General features: G+C 48.8%; 11 protein-coding genes across 11 annotated transcripts; 8 read left to right on the top strand and 3 right to left on the bottom strand.

Moving 5' to 3' along the window:
- Positions 1 to 1,026: 1,026 nt before the first annotated feature.
- Positions 1,027 to 1,827, top strand: MCO32 (Mco32p; the record flags this gene model as incomplete). Its single annotated transcript, XM_076683060.1, has 1 exon — positions 1,027 to 1,827. One exon carries the CDS (start codon positions 1,027 to 1,029, stop codon positions 1,825 to 1,827), a length of 801 nt encoding a protein of 266 aa, XP_076542668.1.
- Positions 1,828 to 2,709: 882 nt separating this feature from the next.
- On the top strand, positions 2,710 to 4,251 carry TRVA0_006S01684 (uncharacterized protein; the record flags this gene model as incomplete). Its single annotated transcript, XM_076683059.1, has 1 exon — positions 2,710 to 4,251. One exon carries the CDS (start codon positions 2,710 to 2,712, stop codon positions 4,249 to 4,251), a length of 1,542 nt encoding a protein of 513 aa, XP_076542667.1.
- A 763-nt stretch (positions 4,252 to 5,014) lies between these two features.
- TRVA0_006S01662 (F-box protein) lies at positions 5,015 to 6,154 on the top strand (the record flags this gene model as incomplete). The annotated part of the gene is made up of 1 exon (XM_076683058.1): positions 5,015 to 6,154. One exon carries the CDS (start codon positions 5,015 to 5,017, stop codon positions 6,152 to 6,154), a length of 1,140 nt encoding a protein of 379 aa, XP_076542666.1.
- A 207-nt stretch (positions 6,155 to 6,361) lies between these two features.
- TRVA0_006S01640 (uncharacterized protein) lies at positions 6,362 to 8,098 on the bottom strand (the record flags this gene model as incomplete). Its single annotated transcript, XM_076683057.1, has 1 exon — positions 6,362 to 8,098. The coding sequence occupies one exon, from the start codon at positions 8,096 to 8,098 to the stop codon at positions 6,362 to 6,364; it is 1,737 nt and encodes a 578-aa protein (XP_076542665.1).
- A 2,709-nt stretch (positions 8,099 to 10,807) lies between these two features.
- Positions 10,808 to 11,323, top strand: ATG33 (Atg33p; the record flags this gene model as incomplete). The annotated part of the gene is made up of 1 exon (XM_076683056.1): positions 10,808 to 11,323. The coding sequence occupies one exon, from the start codon at positions 10,808 to 10,810 to the stop codon at positions 11,321 to 11,323; it is 516 nt and encodes a 171-aa protein (XP_076542664.1).
- An 807-nt stretch (positions 11,324 to 12,130) lies between these two features.
- Positions 12,131 to 15,866, top strand: TRVA0_006S01596 (uncharacterized protein; the record flags this gene model as incomplete). Its single annotated transcript, XM_076683055.1, has 2 exons — positions 12,131 to 12,628; positions 12,693 to 15,866. The coding sequence occupies 2 exons, from the start codon at positions 12,131 to 12,133 to the stop codon at positions 15,864 to 15,866; spliced, it is 3,672 nt and encodes a 1,223-aa protein (XP_076542663.1).
- Positions 15,867 to 16,033: 167 nt separating this feature from the next.
- TRVA0_006S01574 (DUF2470 domain-containing protein) lies at positions 16,034 to 16,657 on the bottom strand (the record flags this gene model as incomplete). Its single annotated transcript, XM_076683054.1, has 1 exon — positions 16,034 to 16,657. One exon carries the CDS (start codon positions 16,655 to 16,657, stop codon positions 16,034 to 16,036), a length of 624 nt encoding a protein of 207 aa, XP_076542662.1.
- A 1,597-nt stretch (positions 16,658 to 18,254) lies between these two features.
- On the top strand, positions 18,255 to 18,926 carry TRVA0_006S01552 (phosphoglycerate mutase; the record flags this gene model as incomplete). Its single annotated transcript, XM_076683053.1, has 1 exon — positions 18,255 to 18,926. The coding sequence occupies one exon, from the start codon at positions 18,255 to 18,257 to the stop codon at positions 18,924 to 18,926; it is 672 nt and encodes a 223-aa protein (XP_076542661.1).
- A 112-nt stretch (positions 18,927 to 19,038) lies between these two features.
- On the top strand, positions 19,039 to 19,608 carry LOC1 (60S ribosomal subunit assembly/export protein Loc1p; the record flags this gene model as incomplete). Its single annotated transcript, XM_076683052.1, has 1 exon — positions 19,039 to 19,608. One exon carries the CDS (start codon positions 19,039 to 19,041, stop codon positions 19,606 to 19,608), a length of 570 nt encoding a protein of 189 aa, XP_076542660.1.
- A 559-nt stretch (positions 19,609 to 20,167) lies between these two features.
- PTR2 (peptide transporter Ptr2p) lies at positions 20,168 to 21,913 on the bottom strand (the record flags this gene model as incomplete). Its single annotated transcript, XM_076683051.1, has 1 exon — positions 20,168 to 21,913. One exon carries the CDS (start codon positions 21,911 to 21,913, stop codon positions 20,168 to 20,170), a length of 1,746 nt encoding a protein of 581 aa, XP_076542659.1.
- Positions 21,914 to 24,304: 2,391 nt separating this feature from the next.
- On the top strand, positions 24,305 to 25,285 carry CBF1 (Cbf1p; the record flags this gene model as incomplete). Its single annotated transcript, XM_076683050.1, has 1 exon — positions 24,305 to 25,285. The coding sequence occupies one exon, from the start codon at positions 24,305 to 24,307 to the stop codon at positions 25,283 to 25,285; it is 981 nt and encodes a 326-aa protein (XP_076542658.1).
- Between the last annotated feature and the right edge of the window lie 85 nt (positions 25,286 to 25,370).

Here is a 25,370-nt window from a genome sequence, read left to right as displayed (position 1 = left end):
GCCTCAGCCTCGCCATCGATTTTAATTGATAAGCGTACAGTACTGTATTTTCTTGGCATTGGGCAATTTCGGTAGGCTTCCGATGCCTAAACATTTCTAACGGTCGAAGCGCCGTGACTGGGTAGAAATGGATCACGGCAAGCTAAGCGTAACATAAATTCGCTGAAACTGTTTTATAACGCCTTATGTCTTTATACATTACCAAATAACATTTATAGGTAACATGTACCGGTAGTATCAAAAAAAAAATTGTAAATAACAGTCGAATGCAGGTCTACTGCGGGCTGAGGCGGCTTATTCCGCTACGCCGGTAGATCCTTTCAAACAATCACAGATTCACGCATGCATCAATTTCAAGTACAGTAGGTGCCCCACAGTTAAATTTAGACTTACGTGAACTTCAACAAGTATTTTTTCACGCGCTACTACCGCTGAAAACGGATGATCATTTGTTTACAGAATACCGTATTGATGGCATACCGTTACACCGGTAGATCCTTTTAAACAATCAGACTCCCTCGATCGCGCGCATCGATTGGGTGCCCCAGTTAAATCTAGATTTAAGCTAACTTCAAGAAGTATTTTTTAAGCTACTGGCAACAACGGATGGTTTGGAGTATTATCTACAGGGAGTAACCGTATTCCTGGGCATTGGTAGAATCTCTTGCAATGGTAACGCAATATTACGAATTGCCCTCAATTGCAGAATACGAGAGTTCAATGAAAAAGGGCCCGGTATTGTATTAAATAATCGTAACGGTTACCTGATAATCTATTCAAGACAATTTCGTCAAAAACACGAGACGAATCGTCAATTACGGAGCAAGGGTCAACGAGGACTAGGGTATACCGATGAATTGCATATTCAATTACGAGTGACATGACACTCCAGCCACTTTAGCCACTTGAATGCAATATTTAAAAATGGAACGCCGTATGTATTTTAAAAATAGGGCACAGACCCAGCATTTGCCGTAGGCACCTACTGCATTCCGTTAGGAATGAAATTATTTATAGGAGATCACAATGCAAACAGGCAGGGAGAAGGTGGGCATTCCCAGGGGTTGCGCGCGCGGCCAAAAATATCACCATAAAGTGAGCGGCGATAACAAAGCTCCGATAAGCCGTTTCGAGATATATGTGACAATGATATGTTGTAATCGCTCCACTCACAAGGCAATCTGCAGCACGCTGCTCCAAGGAAGGAGGTACTTGAGTAGTAGCAATGACATGCTGGTGCACTCCGGCAGGTCGGGGACCCAGAGAATGCAAAACCAAACGCGGTTAGCCAACCTCGGGGACGTCATTGACAAAATCAAGCTGACCATGCCGGACATTCTGCACAGCCAGTTCCCAAGAGAAATCATATCTGACGACATTACGCTGAGGATCCTACCGGAAACGCACCCGAACATCCCTTCGTTCCACGGACGCGTCACGGCAACAAGCGCAATTAAAGTGCTCCAGTTGTTTGCCTCGACAGTGCTTCTCCCGCCCGGCGGTAGCCAGGTTGCCATTTTGTCCTCGCGGCTCTCCTACCGGTTTACGGCTGAAAATAGCGTCAAGGACGCTCCACCGAACTTTTTCATCCGGTGGAGAACCTGCAATTCGGCCGATTCGAGCTCGGTCAATTCGTATCCGTCCAGCTTCTCGTCCAGAGGCACCTCGCAGCTATCACGCATGCTTCAATTGTTGCCCCATGAATACCCTGTTCTAACCGGCATTTTGGAATTCCAATTTAATCACCAATGCACCGAAGTCACCGTTCTTACCCTAAACGATCTAGAATATATTTCTAGGCCCGTCGATTGTGCCGAACCTGTATAGAGCGGGGAATTTTAGACAAAAAAAAGGCTTTCCCTTGGCTTGGGGGGTAGGGGAAAAACAACGCAAAGCCGCTTGGCTCTACATGCTAGTAACTTCGTTGAAGGGATTGAAAACTGGGCTGTGCAGCCGTTTTTATTACTACCCTGTAGTACTACAGTACAGTATGTACGTAGTCGTCAGTGTGGATCGTGGACCGTTGCGAATCCCATGCTGTTGTTTGCTCAATACATATATGTTCATCATGCATTTAAATGGCTGTGCAATGCTGCCCTGACGCATGGGTCTGATTCATTCAAGGGTACCACTGTGATTCGCGGCTTTTCCACCCGTTTCATTTGAGACCGGGAGGCCTTGCCGGCTTACCCCTCCTCTGGATCTCAAAGAGAAGCAACCGCCCTATCCTGGTCCTACTAATTTTGGGGCTCTGTGGCCTGCTTCTGCAAGCACATTTCCCGACGGTCTTAGTAGCCCTGCTAGGCACGGCCGTGCGGCTCTTACGGTTGCAAGGGAAATGTAGCAGCTTCTGTTGACAGCAGTGCACGTGGGAGACGTACTACACATGTTGCGGGAAGGAACACACTACTGGCCAGTCCCGCCCGGTTGGACCAATTCGAAAAGGGGCAGGAGTTTCAGACCGTTGTGCATGTAGTCTTGCTAGAGTATATATAGTCGAGAAATGGAACCGAATGATTTTTTTTGACATGCTAGCTATCCAAAATTTTCACAATGGCAGGCGGACTGGGGTATCCTAGGTCAACGTTCTTTGCGCTCTTGTACGTAACAATCGCATTCGTCTTCGCCTATAGCCTGTACGTCTTCCATCATGATCGTGGAGGATTTGCAGTGTCAAGGTCCGGAGAGCGGATGTACCATCACCACGCCATGAGGCATCCTCCGCTGCACGGAGCTCTTGGCGAAGCCGCATTTGCTTCGCGAGTCCCCGTTGCGGACGCCAACCTAATCTACGAGTCATTAGAGACCTGGCGCGACTCTGAGAGGAAATATGTGCAAGAGGACTCGCCTGAGGGGAAACCACCGGGCTACCACAATGACCATAATAGAGAAGAAGGCTCAGTAGGGGCACCCCGAATTAAAGTGCCAGAGTACAACCACTACAGCTCCAAAAATGATTACCTTCACCAGCCAATAATGGCGGATTATGGCCCAACCGGTGGAGTGCCAAAGGTCTTCTTCCTTATCAAGACCGGCGGCTCAGAGCTGTGGAGCAAGCTGCCAATCCACATCTTCACTACGCTGACAAAAGTCAAGCACTTTGAGCTGTACAGCGACTCTCCGGGGTCCATCGCGGGGCACCCCGTCATCGATGTGTTTGCAAACATGACTGAAGAGTTCAAGAAGACGGCAAAGGACCTGGAAATGTACCGGCTGCAAAAAGAGGTGCTTCATGACCAGCGCTCCGGGTATGACTACTCGGAGACCACGCTCAACGAAGGTTGGACCATGGATAAGTACAAGAACATCCCAGTCATGGTCCACGCCTATCTCACCGCCCCCGAAGAGGTCGAGTGGTTCTTCATGATGGACGCTGATACATACGTCATGGCAGACACCATGGAGCGCTGGCTTGACAAGGACGTGCCTTTCTCCGGCAAGGACAAGGCGGCATACTTCGGGTCGCCAGTCCTGCTCGGCCCAAACTCGTTTGCCCACGGTGGCTCGGGCATCCTCGTGTCTCGAAAGGCGCTAGACGAGACCATTGGCAAATACGTTCACGACGAAGCTAAGCGCAAGGAGTTCCTTGCAAAGTATGAGAAAAAGACATCCGAGACTTGCTGCGGCGACGCCATTTTCGGAAACATGCTTCGGGACGAAACTAACGAAACTCTCTTCGTCTCGGCTGGTGCTGAGTACATCCCTGCTGGCAATAAATTCGGCCAGGGGCTAGCTAATAAGCCGTTCCAGGGCAACACCATATGGGATGTCGATGTGACCCCGGACAATTGGTGTACTCCACTCATCACGTTCCACCATGCCAGTGTCCATGATATAGAAGTGCTGTGGGAGTATGAGAGGGTTGGTCTGGGAACCTATGAACGACGGGCCCAGATGACCTACGGTAGGTTGTTTATGGATTTCTACGAGCCATATATAAGCCATGGCCGAGTGAAGGACTGGGACAATAATGCTCTTAACGAGAGAGAGGGCATTAAGACTGTCGACGAGTGCCAGGCGCTCTGTGAAAAAGACGAGCATTGTCTGTCGTATCGGTTTGTTGGCGAGCACTCCAAGTGCTACGTGAGTGATACGATGAAGCTAGGAAAGAAGTCTCACGAAAAGCTCGAATTCAAGTATGACCACGGGGAGGCAAAGCGACAGAATAAGGACGTGGTTTCCGGGTGGAACCTCAAACGATTCTACGATAACATCACATGCGAGAAGCGAAAATTCACTATACCCGAGTAATATGAGAAGAGAATACGGGTATAGTTTTTTTAATCTATTTAATGTAACATCAGCTGATATTAGACTACAAAATGTCGGTAAATCCGCCAACCTTCAGTTACTTTCTAACCTGACGTTGGCACCTAATATCGAAACGCAAACCCACCCATCACAGTCAAGGAGATCTCCGCGGAGCGGAGCTAAGGGGGGGTTTGGGGGGCTAGTCCCCCAAACCCCCCTTTCAAAAGAGGATGTCAAAAGTTCATATATTGTATGTCTACCAATAGCATGTAGCTACACGAGGTACTGTGGCTTGGCTTGTTCCTTATAGCATGGCTCGACAATTAACGATTCATGGCCTGATTTTATCAGATTATTCTAAACACTTAATGCCTAGCACACCATTATTGTTATATCATACTTAATGTTTGTCTAAGGAGATAGACACAGGCTGGCAAAACCCGGTACAGTATTAACAGCTGCCAATAATTAGCCGGGAGGATAAAGGCTAAATAATTCACCCAGCAGCTTAACTACTGACGGTAAAGTTTCTTTTCAACTTATAAGGACGCGGCTATATGCCGCTCAAAAAGCTTGTTTTCGCGTGAAATTAAGCTCGGTAGGCAGGTTGAACTCGTCATGCGGCTCTATGCGGCTGAGCTGCATGTCTCACAATGCGTGATGTGAAGTACCACACTATGAGGTTACTGCAGGATTACCTGTACCTGTCGAACTATCCATCATACCTCGAAGATTAAAAAAGATATTTAAAAAAAATATAAAAATGTTGCCTCCGGAGCTGTTATTAGCCGTGTTCAAGCAGTTGAATAAGAGTGATTTGAGGGAGATAAGGCTAGCTTGTCGACAGTTTCATGATCTATGCCAGGATCTTCTCTTTAACCACACTCAGATCATCGTGACGAGTGATCCCATTATCCCTCGCAACACAGGCAGATATCCACAATACTGCGAATATATCACTTTAAGCAACTACAAGTACACTGTCGTTCCGTTTGATAGAGTCCGACGGTTAACCGTATCTTTCCAGGGCCATACTGTTGACAGCGAATACCTTGCGGCTCTTATCAGCGAGGTGCTTCCCGGGTTCCGAGGCCTTGCCGACGTCAGCCTTTATATCGACGAGCTTCCGCCCGAAGATATTCCAGACGTTAGCCAGTTTTGGCATTTGGTGGATGCACTGTTCCCAAGTTACCGACTAAAGCTCAAGCTGTACGACGCCCTGCATATCGTCAAACTCCGCTCGTTGCGCAAACTGCTGCCAGCCCTGGTGAACCTTGCCGAAATCGAATTTGCTTGTAACTACAACCAGCTGGGACTCCTTAGACACCTCCCCTTTAATAGCAAAATCACCAAGCTCGTGGTAAGCCATGCCTCCTTTGTGAACGAAACCCTACAGACAGCATGCAACCTCCTGCCGGGGCTAAAGACCCTGACTGTCCCCAACATCGAGTACTCCAAAGTCCGGCTTATCGAGCTGCCGGACTCGCTTGAAACGTTGAAAGTTTCATCGTTTTCGGACATTTGCATTGCCGGCCCCAATCTCAAACATCTCTATATCCGGGCCCTGTCCCTGAAGTTCCTAAAGTTCGAGTTCCCTCAACTAACGGATCTGACCATTGATATGCAGTGTGATCACAACTGCGACATTTCTGCTATTGTCTACACCGAGCTGCCGCGCTATCTCAGCTCTAAGTGGCCCCAGTTGAAGTCAGTTGAGGCGTTTAACTGCCCCGTCGATAATCACCTACATTACACCGAAAGCATTGTGCAAACCCTTGCCCGAACCCCTATTGATAGCATAGCTCTCCACTTTAAGTCGCCTCCACCACCGCAGATATACGCTGCATTAGACGATTCCCCTATCCCTGTAATTAGCATAGATTATACCCAGCACACGCATTAATATACTACATACAGCATTGGCATAGTCCGGCATTAGCGACTAAGTGGGGCCTTCCGGGATCTTGAGCTCCACTTCGCACTTGAATGCTACTAAAAAAGGCTCGCTACATCAAAAAAGGACAAACAGCACACAAGAACTACGCGTAATAAACAGCTTTTGGGTCGTAATTTCATCAGTTCGTTAAATACATACAATAAAAAAGAGTGATCAGCTCCATCCACCAGCCTTTACTCCTTTCGAGAGTGCGCCAGGCAGAGTCATTGGGAATTCCGACTTGATGAACTCGTAAAAGTCATCACTGTGAAGACTGAGGTCGTCGTCATCGTCGTCCTCAAACGCTAGATCGGACCAAGAAGTGGTGAACTTCAAAAAGTCACGATTCGAGTTAGGGGCAGACGATCCTGGGATGGGCATATTCTTGGTGGGGCCGCCCGCAGCAGCGGAACCAGGGTTCGTAGTCGTCGGCTGCCGTCGCGGTGGGACTGGTCCTTTCCACGTTGGCAGTGACGCAGACAACTTGGACTGCTGCTGAGCGGTGGTGTTGGTGGTAGCAGTGGTGGAAGTCGATGCAATGCTTTGGACAAGGGAAGGAACAGAGTTCAACGAAGATGAGTCCGACGAGTTTCTAATGGACATCTTAGATAATGGACTATTGAGGTCCATGACAAACACATCGTCGTCATAGTCGCCAGATTGGGAACCAGATCCAGCGCCGTCGTCTTGGTGCTCTTCTTCATCTTCGCTACTAATGGAGTCTAGTCGCGAAGAGAGATGGGATGGTCGTTTTGGCCGCGAGCCACCCATCATCATCAAAGGCTTGCTAGGAGGTGTAAACTGCATAGTTCGAATCCACGGCTTGGAGTAACTAAACGCAGCAGCCTCAACAGCAATGGAAGGGGTTCGAAGAGGTTGTCGGTTAGTGGTAGTGGTGATGAACTCGTCCACTGCGGTAGCCATACCAGTGGTGATTGTATCATCATCACCCTGGGCAACATCGCCGCCAGCAAACGGTTCCTGGCCAACAACCTCATCAGATACAGCAATCTGGGGGATTGGCACAGGCTCAAGCTGCTCGTCGTCGTAGTAGTCGTCGTCATCAATAGTCCAAATCTGAACATTAAGCAGCTCGTCACGCATCTTAGCCAAAGATCGATTGTCGGGATCAATGGTAAGGGCATGTCGCAACACAGCAAATGTGTCAGAAGACAGGGTTGGGAAAATGTCGAACAGAGCCTCTCGGTTAGAGGCAAAGTCCATAAACAGCTTATCCTTCTCGCAGGCAACGGTGAAAGGATTTCTGCAGAACAAAATGTTCAATAGACAGATACCGATAGACCAAATGTCAGACTTCTCAGCATTGTACTCCATGGCATACGTCTCATCAAACAGCTCCGGGGCCATATATCGCTCGCTTCCAACACCAAACTCATTGCAGATACGGCTAGTAGTGGCGAGACCAAAGTCAGCCAGCTTCACCATATGGTTGGTGCCAATTAGAATGTTCTCCGGCTTGATGTCGCGGTGGTAAATACCCTTGGAGTGGCAGAACTCCACAGCATCGATAAGCTGGAGCATAAACTGTCGAATCGACTCAATGTGGCTTGGGCCTCTCTCTCCACGGATGGCTTCATACAAATCGCCATTCGGGTAATACTCCATAACAAGGTAGGTGCACTCTGGCGTCTCGTAGTGGTCGAGGAGCTTGACAATATGGGGGTGAGAGTTGCCCAACAGCTTGTGGACTCTAATCTCCTGCCGAGCTTCCTCATGGAGATGGAGGTGCTGCGGGTTCGACTTGAAAATCGACTTAATCGCAACAAGGTTGTCATCGACGGGAGCTTCAGAGTCTCGGAACAGAGACACCACGCCATAGGAGCCCTTATTCAAGTCCGTGACGAACTGGTAACGGGCTGGCAATCCAGGATGTTGTTGACCTCGAGTCATTTCGTCGTTGTTGCCGTCGTTAATGCAAATAAATATAGATCAAACAAAAAAAAAATAGGCGTAAAGGGAGTGTCGTGAAATAAATAAAACGTGTATCGGTTGAAAGAAATGTCGCTGCTCGACGGGTGGGTGATGGTCGAGTACCTCTATTGCAAAGTGTCGTTGAAACGTGGAAGGTCGAATGCGACAGCGACTAAGCGACTGAAGGATATATTGTCAATGATGACTGAGTCCTGGTCGTTTCCTCCAACAGTTGAAATCCTCTCAAATTTTGTGACCGATGACTGTTTTTTTCGGATGTGGCGGATTATGGTGCGGCAAAAATATCTGGGGTAAAATGGGATGAGTCTTTCGATATTTACAGGAGTACTGACTCACTCACCACACAACTCAACGCGCGATATCCAGATATTGATGGTTCTCAGACACACACACTCCACACACAGTACAGTGCAGTCCCTTTTTTTTTTTATCCAACCCTCTATTCCTCACACTCCACCGTTCAAAAAGTCTTCAGACGAGAGCACTTTATTTGGTTTTCAACAAACCAGCCAAGTTTAGAGTTTGCTCTCACAAAGAAGCTTTGATGCAAAAAAAGAGTATGAACTCTTTACGCACGCAAAATCCTTATTCCGTTAAAGGGAACTAAGCGGACGGGAGATGCCACACACAAACTATGTGCCGAAGGGATTTTATGGCAGAGAACGGGAGGTTCGCTTGCTAAATGAAATAGCGCGGGATGAAAAGGCAAAAAAATCCTTTTGGAGATTAATGGGAAGACAAAATCTGGGGCAGACTCGAGGAAACCAAAGTAAAGAAAAATAGGGGGGAGATGGGAAAGGATACCTTGGGGAATATATACAACACACTTATCTTAGACGCCGGTTTGTGCGGGTGCCGACCCGTAGAAGAGGGGCGAAGACCTCAGAAAAAACATCGGGAAAGACAGGAGCCCCAACCCTCCGCCTGAAAAAAGAAAAAAGGGGGATGACCACTTTGCCTAATTAGGCAAAGAATCTGTATCGGTCCAAGGCGCGCGCGTCTCAAAAAAGCACGTCAAAGCACGCCCCTGCCCGCGCAAGCAGTATGTACCCCAACCTCCGGCGGCGGGCCCATGTAATCTTGAGTTAATTACGTAGGCTAGGCTTTTAATGAAGACGTTATACAGCAGCTGATAAGGTTTAACGGAGACGACCACTAGCGCATGTATCTGTGTGACAAAACGTGATATAGCCGCTGGTTGTATAATTCAATCGTCATATTGTCCCTTCGTGATGATGCCGTGTGCTATATGATATAGTACTGGTAAACGATGAGATCCAAATTCCTCGATGGCGTGATAGGCAATATTTTTAACCGTGTCACGAGGCTGAAATTTCAATAACAAAATACACTACCGTAGCAACAAGAAAAATAATATTGACCACTTTTAGAATTCGGGGTGCAGTAAAGGGGTAGAGCCCTCGGTTTGACTGGTAGTGGCTTCAACCTTGTATATCTGGCCTGAAGAACTATCTAGTATACGGTAATATGAATGCTGTGCAAGATAAGATACGTTTTGTATTCGTAATGATGATAGCAAATTTGTACAGTGCATTCTATAGCCTCTTCAATGTCGATATCCGCTTATCATGATGATATGGACCGGATCCCGAAAGGCCACGGTGCATCACGCTATAGTACCAGGTACTATCGATCGTTGCTGTCCCAACAACCACTTCAGTGTCAATTACGTAGCACGTAACCCAAAGCCATAACTATGTAGACAGTTACGGAATTGGGAAGTGGTCAGCTATTTGGCACGTAAGTATGTGATCGGTTGAGACCATAACAAGAAAGGGAGGGGAGGGGGCGCGCGCTCACGAAGATCAAACCGCCGCTCGTATCACCTCACTCACTCAATCAATCGCCCAGCATTGGCATTGGGGAGGGGTGTGTTCAAAGGAGGATCAGAGAGCAAATCATCACCATATCAGGGCCAAGATTTATTGTTGAGAATCAGTTAATCCCGCCGTAAATTTTTTTTTGTTTTGACATTCCGGCTAAAATCCTAACATGTACTATAGGCTACACACAATACCGTTCGTAGTACAGTACACCAGCAAAGGTTTGTGTACAATACAGAATGCGCAGGTAGATGGATAACACTGTGCCTAACATAGCACATAGTTTGTGCAGTAGAATTGAGTATATAGCTTGCCCTGTATTGGTCTTTTGCATATATTATGCATATACGTCCCCACAATTCCGGGAAGTGGTTCTATTCATCGACCTCCACCAGTCGCCCCCTTTTACCAACATCCAAAATTTGCTGGAGAAGAAACCCAACTCCACTGATTAAATGCTACACTACCGGAATTAGTATACAAAACGGCGGCAAGGCTGGACTGCCGTAGAGCAGCAATCAGACTTGAGTCACTTCAAACACAGACAGTTCAGCCCCTCTCCTCTCCCGGATTCAACCGCCCGGGGTAGCAGGGCAGTGACGGAGAAGTAGTACAGTAGTGAAAATGAGTACAGCTTAGCCGCTGGCGCACGCGAACTTAAACTCCCAACCTCGACAACACCAAAAAATAATAATATGTAGAGGATTGGGGCATTGGGGCGTCCACAAAGAAACACACTCTTATCAAAGGCGAGGAATCACAACTGAGGGTTGTCTTTTTGTTGAATTCTTGGTATATCCATATAGTTGATATCTGTTGCAATATGGGGACCTTTATCACTTCTTCTAAGATCATTGGCACGGTATCTCTGGGACTGCTGTCCGGGTACACACTTTCGGTGGATGATTTGCCACAGCGCACCCAGGCCAGGCTCCCCAAGATTCTTGGAATCGTGTCGGTGACATCCCTGTCTGCGGCTTTCCTGTTTGGCGGCCCACGAAACAGGCATCCGTATTTAGTGTACGCATTGCTAGGCGTGCCAATTTCGGCGGTTTGGTCTAGCTTCCAGTTGGGCAGCTCTGCTAAGCTTCAGGACGAGCCGGTGACCCCGCCAACGCCAGGATCCCCCGAGCGCAGTCAGCTAGACAGCTCTGTTTACGAGGACATTGGATCGGGGGAGAAGCAGGACACGCCTACGCCAGGCGACGACACGTCTCCCACCTCAGAGGCCGAAGTACATACTAGCAGATCTTGCGCATTCATACGGTACGGTCCAAAGGTTGTCACTACTCTGGCATTCGTCATTGCAACAATTGGTATCTACGGTGATATGTACTGATTTCGAACATGTATGTACTGCTATCTTTATACGAGAGTGATGTAATTACAGCAAATACTGTATATCGGTACATATGAGAGCAATTATTAAACGCCTCACGATACGCATAATAATATTTCGGAAACTCCGTACACCACATTCATCTTTATCTCTGCCACTGCTTTGGAAAAGTTGTCCGCTGGTGCCAATCGAGATGCGGACCTAAACTATGAAAGGCATTGAGTATCCCAAAGAATTCCATGATAGACGTGAAATGACGGCAGAAGTTGTTTAAGTCGGGGTGATTAAGGGTTGCCCGCGGCTGCAAGGCGAGACATACTGATCTCATCATACATTTCGAGGTGGACAGGAGAGGGAGACGCATCCAAAGTGCATATTGCGGCCAAATTGATTATCGTCTAATTTTTTTTCTTCCTTCTGACCCTTCGCTCCCGATTCCATACTAGTGGAAGCGACACAGACAAGCAGCCTACAAGCTTTTAGGCTCGGTTGCGAGTGAATATATAAAGGATCAGTGTACCGACGCACTTTTGTCGCGGTTAAATGCGCCGCCGCATATAGACATCCATTCTTGGCGGGTCTCTTCCACTGTCATTTTCATTCAACAGATATCACTTACGACAACTTATATGGTAATAATCTATTCGCTGAGCTATGAGATCTTCTCTTGAAGTAGCTCGCAAGAGATCCAGCCTTTCTCTCAGGGCCGAGGAAGAGGAAGCCAATATCTATTCACCCTCGGCGGCTAAGAGGTTGAGGAACCTTCGAGGTACGCCAAAATCAGCCGTTGTCGATTCAAACATTCATATGACAAATGCAGAAAACCAGATGGAAGCGTATCTACCTCACTCGAGCCACTCTTCGTATATTGCCGTCCCACAGCAGTACCGGCACCAGCACCAGCCCCAGCCGCATCCCCAACCCCACCACTACTGGTATCAGAACACGACTCCAGTGCGGGTCGACGGCGGAGTCGAGGCGGAGGCGATCCACCGGTTTTACCATTATTATACAACTCAGCTGGACTCGTTGTCCGCTATGGCGACAATTGCTCGGTCCTATCTGGCTAATAGAACTTCCCCACACTGCACGACACACCTGCCCACGGTTCTCAATCTGCTTGAAGTTTGGTCTCATGCAATACTCAAGAAACTCTACCCCACGCTGCCTGAGCAGCTGTCGACACATATCCCCATCAATGACGCACTGCTCTTGGAGATTACCAACCGCGTCTACACGCTCCCGCAGACGCGGGCCCGAGAGGCTGTTTTAGACGGGTATCTTGTCGCTTCATGCATCTCCCATGTAAGTTGCAATCTACGCACATATACCCATTCTCTTGCGACGACAGACTAACACACGCTTTTAGATCACTGGCGATGTCCCCCGGGCGTACCTGCTTAACAAGCAATTGCTGAGCCTGTACCCGGGCCACATCCAGGCAATGTCAAATATGGCAATTATTTGTCGAACCCTCGGCCGTAAGGCGGAAGTTGAATATTATTGGTCCGAGGTTATTATGCGGAAGCCGCTCTATACAGACGCAATTGAGCAGCTGATTACGCTCCTTTGCGCGCAGAATAGACATAAAGACGCAATTGTTCATGTGATAAGAGTAATGACCTCCATCGCAGACTATTCCCAGCCGGGGACCGACCATTGGTTTCGATTCCTGTCTCTCGGACATACCCTGGGTAATCTCCAGTCGAGTGTGGGCAATCTTGGCCAAGCAGCCCGGATATTCACCAGTATTGTGCTCTGGGCGACCGGATTTCATAGCCACACGACTGTCGACGATATTATTCAAGGAGGCAACGAGGCGTATCTCGGGGTTGGTGACTCGCCTAATATCGCCGTCAGCAGTGAGGGCGGGCAATTGAGTCAATTTATCAGGTTTGTTGAAAATGGGATCCGCAGAACAAGCCCCACGGGGAAAGATATGCTTGTTGGTCCCAAAGAGGCTCTTAATTGCAAGTCCTACGTCTTCTCGGCCTCAATGCTCTTTCCGGGCTCTGTTTCGCTCGACTACCAAACTACCAATTACCCGCCGTCCAATCACCACCAGCGACAAGAGCAGAAGGCGTCGGTGCAGAAATTGTCCACCAAGTCTGTTCTGAGCTCTGTGATGGCCCTTATCAGTAACGTCCTCCTCAACCTAGCAAAGATCATTCAGGACGGTATGCGCTCGGGTGCTCCAGGAAAGGTGATTTACATCGACGGAGCACTGCCGCCTCACCTGAATGTTCTCTCGCTATACCTCCTTTCTCATTCGTTCAACCCCTCTCCGAGCACGGCGAATAATATTGGCATTCTGCTTGCTGCATACAGCCATATCGCTGACACAACTACGTCCAAACAAACAGACCCCAATTTGCCTCCAGAGTCTGAGAGTAGCAGAAGCCGGCGCCTCGCTATAGAATACTATACTTACGGCATCTCGCTTGACTCGCGACACCCTCATCTATACACAAATCTGGGATCGCTATACCGCGAACAAGGGTCTCTCCAGTTGGCCATCAGAGTCTACGAAAAAGCTGTCAATTGCAACCCCAATTTCAGTATGGCCCTTACCAACATGGCCTCTACTTTAAAAGACATGCGCCACATTGAGCTTGCTGTTCAGTACTATCGCCGAGCTGTTGAAGCGAGCCCAGACTTTGCAGAGGCTCTCTGCGGCCTAGCGGTGAGCCAATCGCACCTCTGTGATTGGAATGGCCGTGGCGGATATGGGAGCGAAGAGTTTAGCGTAGATGACAGTGGGCGGCTAGTACATGGCCATGTCGACGGCTGGCTTGCGCGATCTTTGCGACTGTTGGAAGAGCAACTCGAAACCTCGAGACAGTGGGGAGTTGGCCTTATAGACCGAGAAGGGGACAAAATTGCAAAGCAATGCGCAAAAGCAATGGGGGTAGCTGTATCTGAGTGTATAACACAGCTTTCAAAGTGGCACAACCAGCCAAATGAAGGCAAGCGCGTTGTGGGGCTTATCGAGAAAGCCATGAGAGCTTGCCAGAGGAGGTGGTATCTTGACCGGCTCCATAACAAAAGCTTTGAAATTCAAGACTCTGAAGAGTATGAGCGTCCAAAAATACCATCGGCTCTCCCTGTGCCTCCAGCAACGACGCTGTTCCCTTTTCAGGCATTTACTCTGCCTGTAGATTCAACGCAGATGAGAGAAATGAGCGAATGCGCGGCTTACCGCGTGTCAATGGCAACCTTGACGTCGTCTTGGATGCCCAAGACCGTATACCCGCCTCCGCCACCACCAACTCCGGCATTGGTTGTGGGGTACGTCTCCAGCGATTTTGTCAACCACCCGCTGGCCCATCTTATGCAGAGCATTTTTGGATTCCACGATAGGAGGAAGGTCCTGCCCATTTGTTATTCTATGTCTCAGGACGACGGAAGCGAGTACCGCTCCAAGATCCAGCGGGAGAGCTACAAGTTCCGAGATGTCAGCTCCCTATCCACGCAGCAAATTGCAGAGCAAATTAGTCGCGACGGATGCCATATTCTGGTCAATTTCAATGGATATACGCGAGGTGCTAGGAACGAGCTCTTTGCGGCACGGTTGGCTCCCGTTCAGATATCCGTCATGGGCTACCCGAGCCCACTGGCAAGCAAGTGGAACGACTATATCCTTGCCGATCGGGTGGCAGTGGGGGGAAATACCGAAACGTATGTGGAGCAAATTATTTACATGCCCCGGTCCTTTTTCTGCTGTGACCATCGGCAGAGTTCTATGGATTCTAAATTGATGCGGTCTTCTAAGGACTCGCATACCCGCCGTAGCGGTCTGGGGACTTTCGTTGATGAAGTGCTGCGATGCAAAGACCATACGTGGGAAACAGAGCTGGAGCTGCGGCACCATTTACGTACCAGATTGTTCCCAGATCTCCCTCCTGGCGCATTTTTGATGGGAAACTTCAACCAAATGTACAAGATTCTACCTGCTACTCTCAAGATTTGGATTGACATCATGAAGCGCCAACCCAATGCATATCTATGGATCCTCCAATTCCCTGAAACAGGGGCCGTCAATATTAAAAAATACGCGCAACTATGGGGCGGAGACGAGATTGCTTCGCGAGTCATACTCACTCCCGTAGCCGGGAAAGAACTGCACATTTTCCGGTCGCGTGTCTGTGATTTGTTTCTTGACACGCCGGAGTGCAATGGGCATACCACTGCATCCGATGTCATTTGGTCTTGCACGCCAATTATAACATATCCTCGACATGGCTTCAAGCTTTGCTCCAGAATAGCAGCTTCAATCATTCATGCTGCATTCCCGGACACTGACGAGGGACGCGAGATGGCGAACCTGCTTGTGGTTAACTCGGACCAGGAATACAAAGACCGGGCTGTTGAGTTGGCGAAGAACGCTAATGGCATTCTACTCAACATGCGCAAGATGCTGTTTGAACAGCGTGAGACTGGTGAATTTTTCGACACCAAAGCATGGGTTTACCATGTTGAAAAAGGCTATAAAATTGCCTGGGATAACTGGATAGACGACATTGACGAACCTATTTATTTGTAAATAATGCTTTCAGCTTGTAAGCGACTACTGCACACAATACTAACTTCGATACACCAATTTTACAATTGCTAATAATGTAGTCACGGCTTACGAACTTGGGATGCAGAAAGTCACTGATGGTACTCTAAAGGCAGTAACCGGAGTAAGGGGAGCAGGGGAAGAAGAAGCTAGTGTTCGAGCTTGAAAGTTTCCTTTCGAGCTCTGAGAACTGCTGGGTAGCCTTCCAAGAGCGCCATAATCATCCACTTGATGCTAACAAACGGCTGAGCTCTATATTTCTGCAGAATTGGCCTCATGAGGAGCCAGAGCTCCACCGAGTGAATCATGAGCGTGGCCATAAGAATAGCCTGCTTCTGAGCTAGGAGACGCTGCACAATCACATTACCAGCCAAAGGAGGAGGGAGATACTCAAAAATGAGAGGGTTTGGCACAAGATACGCGACAAACAACAAAGCAAGCAGCGGGAGGACCACGATCTCACTAAGGTTATTGCACTTCGGGTAGGTAACTGCTGTCAGCTGGTAAGCGGAATAGCCCCTAGCCTTGGCGGCGTCTTTGGCCATGTCGACAAGCCTGTTTCTGCTCTCGCTAAGAGTAGTCATCGGAGGATCAAGCTTGATATCGGTTTCTTTTTTCTCGTTTTTGACAGCGTAGCTCAGAGTAAGGTGGTCTAGAGCCAAACCAGTCATTTGAACGGGGACACCTGCGTCAATTGTCCTCAAATCAACTTTGCCATAATGGCCAAGGTAGTCATACAGACTGAGGACGTGGTCCTTGTTCATATGGCTCATAATCCGCTGTTCGGCCATCTTTAATTTTCAATGGATCTGATTAACGAACGGGTTGAGGAGATTGATTACAGCTGGAGGGAAGGAAGTGGGTCTGAGATCTCCGTGTCCGACCGATCTGATAACTTATTTTTCCCACTCCCGATTCGGAACGTGCTTGATGGGTTAATGACTATCTCAAGATATTTCGTCTGGACAAGTTGTGTGCCATGGCGGATGTTTAAATCAGATAGAATTAGTTTGGAAATTTACCACAATAACTTTATAAGGCGAATTTTCAGACCGCGCCACATCCATATTGCCAAATCACGCATCAATCTACCGGTATACAGTGTATCTTATGCATATTGCGGAACCGTGCGTCAACCTATTATTTCTAACCAGAGAGAAAAAAAGAGAAGGCAGGAATGATGATTAGTGCTTGATATGGTATACCGAAGCAGCGTGAAGAGCCTGATGACCGAAGGCATCTTTGGAGAATGGCTGCCATGGTTCGACATGCGATTACATGGCCGCGAAGTTGTCCTTCATATGGATACCCTGAAGGTCCATGAACACGTTGTTACGAGAATAAAGAAGGACCGGAAGACGCTTCGGAACAACCGTTTAGCCTGGCTACGGCTAATGAGTAATCTAGTCGCTTTGAACCATTGGACCATTAATTTCCCTTCATGCGGTTAGGTGGGCTCTGGCTGCATGGAAGAACGGTATCACGGAAGCTATTGTCGCGAGATGATTCCGAGATACGTTATTTGGTGAGCAATTGACGCTACCTATCCCATCTGTTTTAGCTGAGATTAAAGATACTCAAGCTGCTGCAAGATAAGAGATTCATTGAAAATGTCATAGCCTTTCTTTTCCCAGCGGAGGAGGCGACGATGGCTTATAGGTCCGAAGAGCTTTACGATCTGATTGTAGAAGAGCAATTCCCGAGGAGGAATTAGACGAGGGTACCAACTTCCCTCTGTTATAGCTGAGATCCCGAGGCGGGATGAGCGGAGGGCGAGATTGCATCTGTTAGGGCGGAGATTGAAGTTAAGATCAAACTGCTGCAAGATATGGGGCCTCATCGAAGAGGTCATGGATATCGACGACTTTCTTTACCCCAGAGGGAGAGCAGTTCGCTGATGGAACTCGAAGATTGCTACTATAAGAACACTATTTGAGAAGGAATGAAAGAAGGGACCGGCAGAGAAGTTCAGCAATGTTCATGACATTATATCACATCCCTTTTATGAGATAATATTGATTACGCGCTACACAATTTCTCCCTACCGGTACTTGTACCATACGGGAACTTACCCAAGGTAAATTGCTTATCCGAGTGGCTCATCCTTGCATATCTAGGATATGCAATAATCACATAACCTAGATGTTACATAGCAGATAAATCCTTCAACTTATTTCGGCACGCTGACTCCCTTTATGAAAAAGCTCTTATGTTACAGGGGATACATAATGAATCATCGCTAGGTTAATCCGGTTATGAGTGTTCCGGAATGACCCAACCCGACAGCACAGGACATATACCGTATAATACCGGTACTACCAGGTACACACGAATTATCGAATACCATTTATCATAGACTAACACCCGAATATGAAAGATACCTTGAAGATAATCATCGTCCGACATGGCCAGACCGAGTTCAACAAACTTAAGGTCCTACAGGGTCACACGGACACGAGTCTAAATGACCAAGGCATCCACGAGGCACGGCTAGCCGGAGGCAGACTGATGGAGGAGAATACCAAGCTGAATGCCGTGTGGTCGAGCGACCTCAAGCGGTGTAGACAGACAACCAAGCACATTCTCGAAGCGAGCAACCAGTCCAACCTGGCTGTCGTATACTCCGAGGACCTGCGAGAACGATGCATGGGAGAGCTTGAAGGCATGTCAGTCCGGGAAGCACGTGCAAAGTGCGAGGCAGAAGGGACCGGGTTTCATGACTATGGCGAGCCGAGAAAAGCCGCTGTGAAGCGGCTAAACCGCGCATTTGATGCTGTTGTCGAGAATAGCCTGGCTGCGGGGTACGATACAGTTATGATTGTGTCCCACGGCGGAGTGGTGTCCAAGTTCATCAGTCATTTGGTCCGGGATCAGGGGTTCGTGTTTGGACCCGATGTGCGGGACGAGGACATCAAAGTACCGCACAACACCTCCTTCACAATCGTGCAAGTCGATAGAGACACCAAGAAAGGCGTGGTTGAGGCGTTTGGCGACGCCAGGCACACCAAGTCCTCTGTCGTCCACGGTGCCGACGAGCGATGACGACCTTGCATGGTGCGGCTGTGCAGATCCGCCAGCCGCGCGGAAAAAAAATTTTGAAATTTGATAAACCTCCGATAATCTTCGATATACAATATAATATAGACAATACAAGATGGCGAAGAAGAGGGTTGGCAACGCTCAGAGGACTGTTGAGTCGGAAGTCAGGAGCGATAAGCAGGCTGGGAACCTCCTGGCAAGTGCTTCGCACAATTACAAGAACCAGAAGGACCGGCCGGTCGTTAACTCGCGAAAGAACCGAGTGTACAAGAAGAAGACGGTAGAGGCTCAGAAGGCCAAGGCAAGCAAGAGAAAACCTAAGATCTACGACGAGTCGCAGTTGAAACTGCCGAAACTGAACAAATCGATAGACCCGGAGGGGATCAAGCAGGCGCAGCGGGGCAAGAAGCGTGATAAGAAGTACATTGAATCGGCATCGTCAGACAAGCTCAAGCAGATTGTTGCGCAGGTTACGCAGCAGGTCGACTCTCAGTTTGCATCGAAGCTCGAAAAGTCGCGGCAATTGGAGGAGATCAGGGAGTTGAAGCGAAAGGAGATCGAGGAGAAGGAGCAGCAGAAGCAGGTGTCGCTGGAGAAGAAGAAGCAGGAGATCAAGAATAAGAAGAAGAAGAAGAGCGCCCCTCAGGAGCCGGCTAAGAAGAAGAAGTCGGTCTCTTTTGCATAAACCTCTCATTGCATTGTTAATAATTGTATGACTAATATGACATATTCAACCGTTGAATTTTTTATAGTGTTACTGTAGTCTTGCACGTAAGTTGAAGGAAAAATCGATGGTGGTGACGTTGCATCTCGAGCTCTCGTAGCTCTGCTTCACCGAGGGGCCCATAAAAGCATTTGGTGATGCATAACGGTTAAGTTATCAAAACCGTTCCTGCGTTAGAACTTCGTTACCAAAACCGTTCCTTCGTTAGAACTTTGTTACCGGACAGGGTTAAAATCTTACTTTCGTCGTAACAAAATTCTGGTTACACAACTCCCAAAATCGTGACAACTTCTTAGCTACAGAACAACGCGGCCTAAATTCTATTCGTCGGATACAATGACGCTAATGAATTGATTTTTTCCTTTCGCTAGTTTTCGCAAATGCATCCTGTAATGGCGACCAGGAAGAAGAAATTGGCATATCAAAACATAATCATTAACTTTATAGAGTTATATTACACAATGGCGTTAAAACAAAAACGTAGGCATCAAAAATAGACTGGAGGTTTTCTTAAGAATAATTAGGCGTGGCTCCTGTGGCTCTTAATGGCCTGGATATCGTCCTTGAGCTGCTCATTCATCTCAGCAGTGTACTCAGCATCAATGACGTTAAGCTCGTCCTCCTTCTCGTTGTACTTTCGGAAGAAGATCCAAATCAAGATACCAGCAATGAAGGTGGCAACAGCGAGACCGCAGTAGAGCCACTGTACCTTTGGATCGACCGAGACCGAGGAGAGGGCAATACCAAGAGCGGAACCACCGGCGTTGGTGAGCAGGAACAAGGCCATGATGAAGGACTTCATGTTGGCCGGGGCCTTGGTGTAAGCGTACTCCAAACCAGTGACAGAGGCAAAGATCTCAGAGTAGGCAATGAACACGTAGGCCGGGGTCTGAATGGCAACGTGCACGTTGTTGGTGTACTTGCAAGCCCACTCTCGGGAGCCGTCGACAGTCTGCCATCCGCACTCGCCCTTCTGGTAAATGAAGTACTGGAGAAGACAGGCGTAGACCATGGACAAGGAGGCGCAGAAGAAGCCCACGGTGATTCGGGTGATTGGCTTCATCTGGATACCGATTCGTCGCAGGGCCGGGTAAAGAACCTTGTTGGTGAAAGGAATGAAAATAATAATGGCAATCGAGTCGACAGACTGCATGATATCGTTTGGAATGCCGTGCAGGGCCATGGTGCCAGCCTGGGAGACAAAGTTGTTGACCATCTGGCCGTAGACGAGCCAGTAGATTGGGTAAATCAAGAAGACCTTGCAACCAATGAGCGCTCGGCCAACCTCGTCGACGAACAGGTCAGACCATGGGACCTCGGAATGGCCATTGGCTCGTCGCACCGAAGGCTTGCAGCACTCGAGGTCAAACTTGTTTCGGCAAGACATAGCAATGATTCGGAAGCAGTTTGGCAGGACGGAGCCCTGGGGAGGTCGCTTGATGTAGAGGTTTCGGCCGAGCACGAGCGCAATGATGCCGACAAAGAAGAAGCAGAACGGCAGCAGGTAGGCGGCCCAGAAGTCGACTCGCTGCTCGAGCTCGGTCGTGGCAATGTTGGAAAGCGAGCCAAAGTTGATGCAGAAGTAGAAAATGAGGAAAATGGACTGAATCGTCACGTTCGGGTCGACAATGACCTTCTCGCCCGACTTGAGCGTCTTGACAAAGGCCTTGGTGTTGGTGTACTGGTCAGCAATCATAGGACCGACGTTACACTTGATACCACCGGTGCCGATACCAATAACAACCATGGCGGTAGCGAGACCGCCAATGCCAGACTTGGTACCCGAGTTGAGCGAGAATGGCAGCGAGGTGATAAACAGAATGAAGTTACCGAAAATATAGACGCAGGAGAAGATGAAGATGGCCAAGTACTTGCCGGTCCACGTATCAGCGACAATGGCGCCGCCAATTGGAGTCACGTAGCACCAGAACTGGAAGAAGTACGAGAGCGCAGTGGCCGCCTGGTGGCCAAGACCAATACCACCCGGCTGGGTTGGGTCGTCTCGCGACAACTGCATATAGTTCTGGAATGGACCAGAGATACCGTAATACGTGAATCGCTCGCAGAGCTCGACAATGGCAACGAGCCACATGGACAATGGCAGGTCGTCAGTCACCTTACGCAGGGTCAGGAGCTCTTCTTCGGTAGGAGCTGGGCCCTTGGCTTGGACCTCGACTTGCGTCTCATCGCCATTGGAGACAACCTCGTCCACCTCCTTCTCATCGAGCTGTCGCTCGTTTCGGTAGACTTCCTCTTCGGTAGTCATTATTATCTATTCTCCGGAGAGGTGAATGAAAAAAATATAAGTTGGGGCTTGTCTTTTGCACAAAGGAAAGACGTTACAAGAACCTGTAAAAGAGATTAAGGGATCCTTTCGAAGTTGGGGTAAAAAGGAAAGGGACCGAAGAATTTCTCCAGATAACCGTGCAATTCAATTCAAAAAGAGTCGCAGCAGAGAAGGCAGGAGAAAAGGAGGATATTCGGGGTTTTATAATATCCTTTATCTTTTTTCTTTTCCTCGATATTTCCATAACGTCACTCTCTCTCTGGCTGAGGTTTTGCTTTTTCGTGTCCCATTCGATCGAAGAGCAGTAGAAAAGCAACGTTTATGGGACGCGTCCAGAAAAAGAAACCCGCATTTTTAGGGTCGTGTCCAACAGTGATGAGCACTCTGATACTTTTTTCTGAGCTGCAAAAGCAAACAGAAAAAAAAAAAAAAATAGCCTAGATAGAATGCCTCGATACATCTTTCGGGCATTACACGATTGGTCCATGGCAGGTCCCGGTCCGGCGGCTCACGATCCAATGAGAGAGGCGAGACGGGAGAGAATTCTCCACGCTGATGGGGGAACTGCGCTCTATGAGTTAGCCACACCGTATTTTTTTAACAACTGCAACAATAACAGTAGTGAGGACCTGATGCTACGCGAGTTTTTTTCTCAGTGGTGTGACCCTCTCGTCTTATCTCTTCATCCCTGTAGATCTATTGGCCACGTACAACTCTCTTCTATCTCTCTCTCTCTCTCTCTCCACTAGAAGTGGTGGTACCGTATGGCAGGTCCTTTTCGGTGCCTTACTTTAAAATACGCAGCAGAGATGAGATGAGGTCTTACAGCTGGCCAAGTTTCGCGACATGCAGCAATGCACTCTGCGCATCCAGACCGTGTTATACGCCGAGCCGGCAAACTCCATGCCGTAATATACGCCTGGCTTGGTTTATTCTCCAGCTCGCTAGTAACGTCTCTGTCCAGTGCATCCAATTGCTTTTGTTTTGTAAGGGTAATGTGTTTTAAACCCGATGGAGATCTTAGTAACAATGGGGTAGAATAGTACTACTGCTGTACGTATTCGCTCTCCCCTTTTTTTTTATCAGTTGTTCTAGCGGGAGTGTGCACGGGCTTGTAAGAAGGGAAGCGCAGGCAATAGAGACCAACAATGCCAGCCCAGAGCAAACCAGTCGACAGTCATTAGGGACTTTGCGGAGAGCTACAATTATTACTTTTTGGTAGCGGAATTAAGAATTTGCTCTATTACGCCCTTCAAAGTCCTTATGGAACTTTGAATCTCTGTTCGATTGTTCTTTCGGTAGGGAAATTGATTGGGCCGATCCCTGACGCTCTAAGACATCCATCTTCACTAGCCAGGAAACATTGCTTTTTGCTTTTTTGCTCATTGCAAGAATACGTATACTGTACGACGAACCGTTGCAATTGATCGCCAACAGTTTACACTGCATAACCTTGAGCGCCTGGCTCGGCCTCTCGGGCTTTCAATGGGGGCGTATGCACTACAACCTGTTAGAATTGAACAATATTGGGTTGGCATAACGTGATATCTCGGTAACATATATATGGTATATTCACCGTGCGTCCAACTAGCGCTACAGTACTATAGTAGTTAACCATTATACCGGACATTAGCGAGGACCTATACATCGCATCTACGTATATTAACGGCTGATTATTCGCATTGCGTGTATCGTGAACCGGTATGCCACCACCTAATTTTTCGAATGCATAGCCTGTCTTTCCGGGCTCTTGGCATTTGACACGGCACAATCTGGGCGAAAACAACGTGGTTAGCGATACATCCCATGTAACCCGATAGCGCTATCGCGGATATCAGAAAATTATTTGTCTTCTACTAATCTTTGAAACTATTTTTTTGTTCCCCTCGATTTTCTCCACAGAAGTCGGTTTACGCATTCCCGAATGATGTCGCGGCGCATAACTTGTCGCAGGATGGCGAGTGCGGCTCAGGAGTGCCACGTGACCTAATGTGATCACGTGAAACGTGACCAGACTGTGATTATCGCACCCACTGCGTAAATCCAATACCACAATTTGGGAATCCTCCCAAAAGTCACCTGAACAGAGCCCTCGTGACCTTTCCATGACCAACCCTCCACACGGTCGCGATAAGTTGGTTATATTCGACTAGCTAAGCGCAGCGAAAGCGTCAAAGGCGGCTCTTTTATTTTAGAGTTTCAAGTACCAGCATCAAGAATCTAATTGCCGTATCGCTTGGATTGCAGCAATTTCCCCCCTATGAGCTTGGAGCGGGTTTGCTGAGTAAAAGTCTAACCACCCCCGTAATTGATCACTATCATCACGTGCCGACACTTTTTGTGATAGTTTACCCAACAATAAATTAAACGATGCAAGTTAACGAGAGCTCTGCGCTGAGCGATATCAAGCAGGAGAAGGCCCACGGCAAGCGGAAGCTCGACGACCAAGGCGTCGAAGGCAAGCGCCAAAAGCTCGACCGGGACCTGAAGGAGGGCCGCCTGCCAGACGAGGAAGAGGACGAGGGCTCCGAATCAGACCACTCTAATACTGATCCCATGGTCAAGTCCCAGTCGCAAGCGGCAGCCGCAGCCGCCGCCGCAGCCGCCGCAGAGGAAAGCCAACACGACAAGGCGGCCGAGGCCGCTGCGGCAGCCGTGGCGGCACCAGGCACATGGACGATACCCGCGACTAACCACAGCAACCTCCAGGAGGCGCTCCACAAGATGCGCGGCGGGCACCACCCGTACGACGACCTGTCAGTCAACAGTCCGACGGTTGCCGCCGCACTAGCTGCGGCGCGTGCGGCGCCTCAGACCACACCGTCGGTGGGACACCTGGCATCGGAGCAGCAGGCGCAAGGACAGGGAGGAGCAGAGGTGCACCCGGGCATGGTCCAGCAGGGTAAGCGACCGGCTGTGGGCACTGAAGAGTGGCACCGCATCCGGCGGGACAGCCACAAGGAAGTCGAGCGTCGCCGGCGAGTGAGCATCAACGAGGGCATCAACAAGATCGCCGAGATAGTGCCCGACTGCGATAAGCAGAAGAGCCACATTCTACGCCGGGCGTACGACTATATCGTCAAGCTCAAAGAGAACGAGCAGGCGAACATGCAGAAGTGGACGCTGGAGAAGTTACTAACCGAACAGGCCATTGCCGAGCTGTCGGCACAGAACAAGACGCTGAGGAATGAGCTCAACCAGGCTTGGCGCGAGGCCGAGCAATGGAAGAACGCTTGCACCTCTCGCGGCATCACTCTCGACGACACGAGCGCCTCGCGAGAGAAGCACTCTGATGAAAACAACTATTACGAGAACAGTAATTCTTCTAACAGCAAACGTGACGACGAGTAATCTTCTTTTAATTTATTTATCTTTTTGGTGTTCGCAGAGCTACGGAGGGGGTTTGGGGGGGGGGGGGGGGGGGTGGCCCCAAGGC

The sequence above is a fragment of the Trichomonascus vanleenenianus genome (genome assembly GCF_965637985.1).
Source record: "Trichomonascus vanleenenianus strain CLIB 3782 genome assembly, contig: TRVA0_006S, whole genome shotgun sequence".
NCBI lineage: Eukaryota > Fungi > Ascomycota > Dipodascomycetes > Dipodascales > Trichomonascaceae > Blastobotrys > Blastobotrys vanleenenianus.
This window is presented reverse-complemented; position numbering and strand designations above follow the sequence as displayed.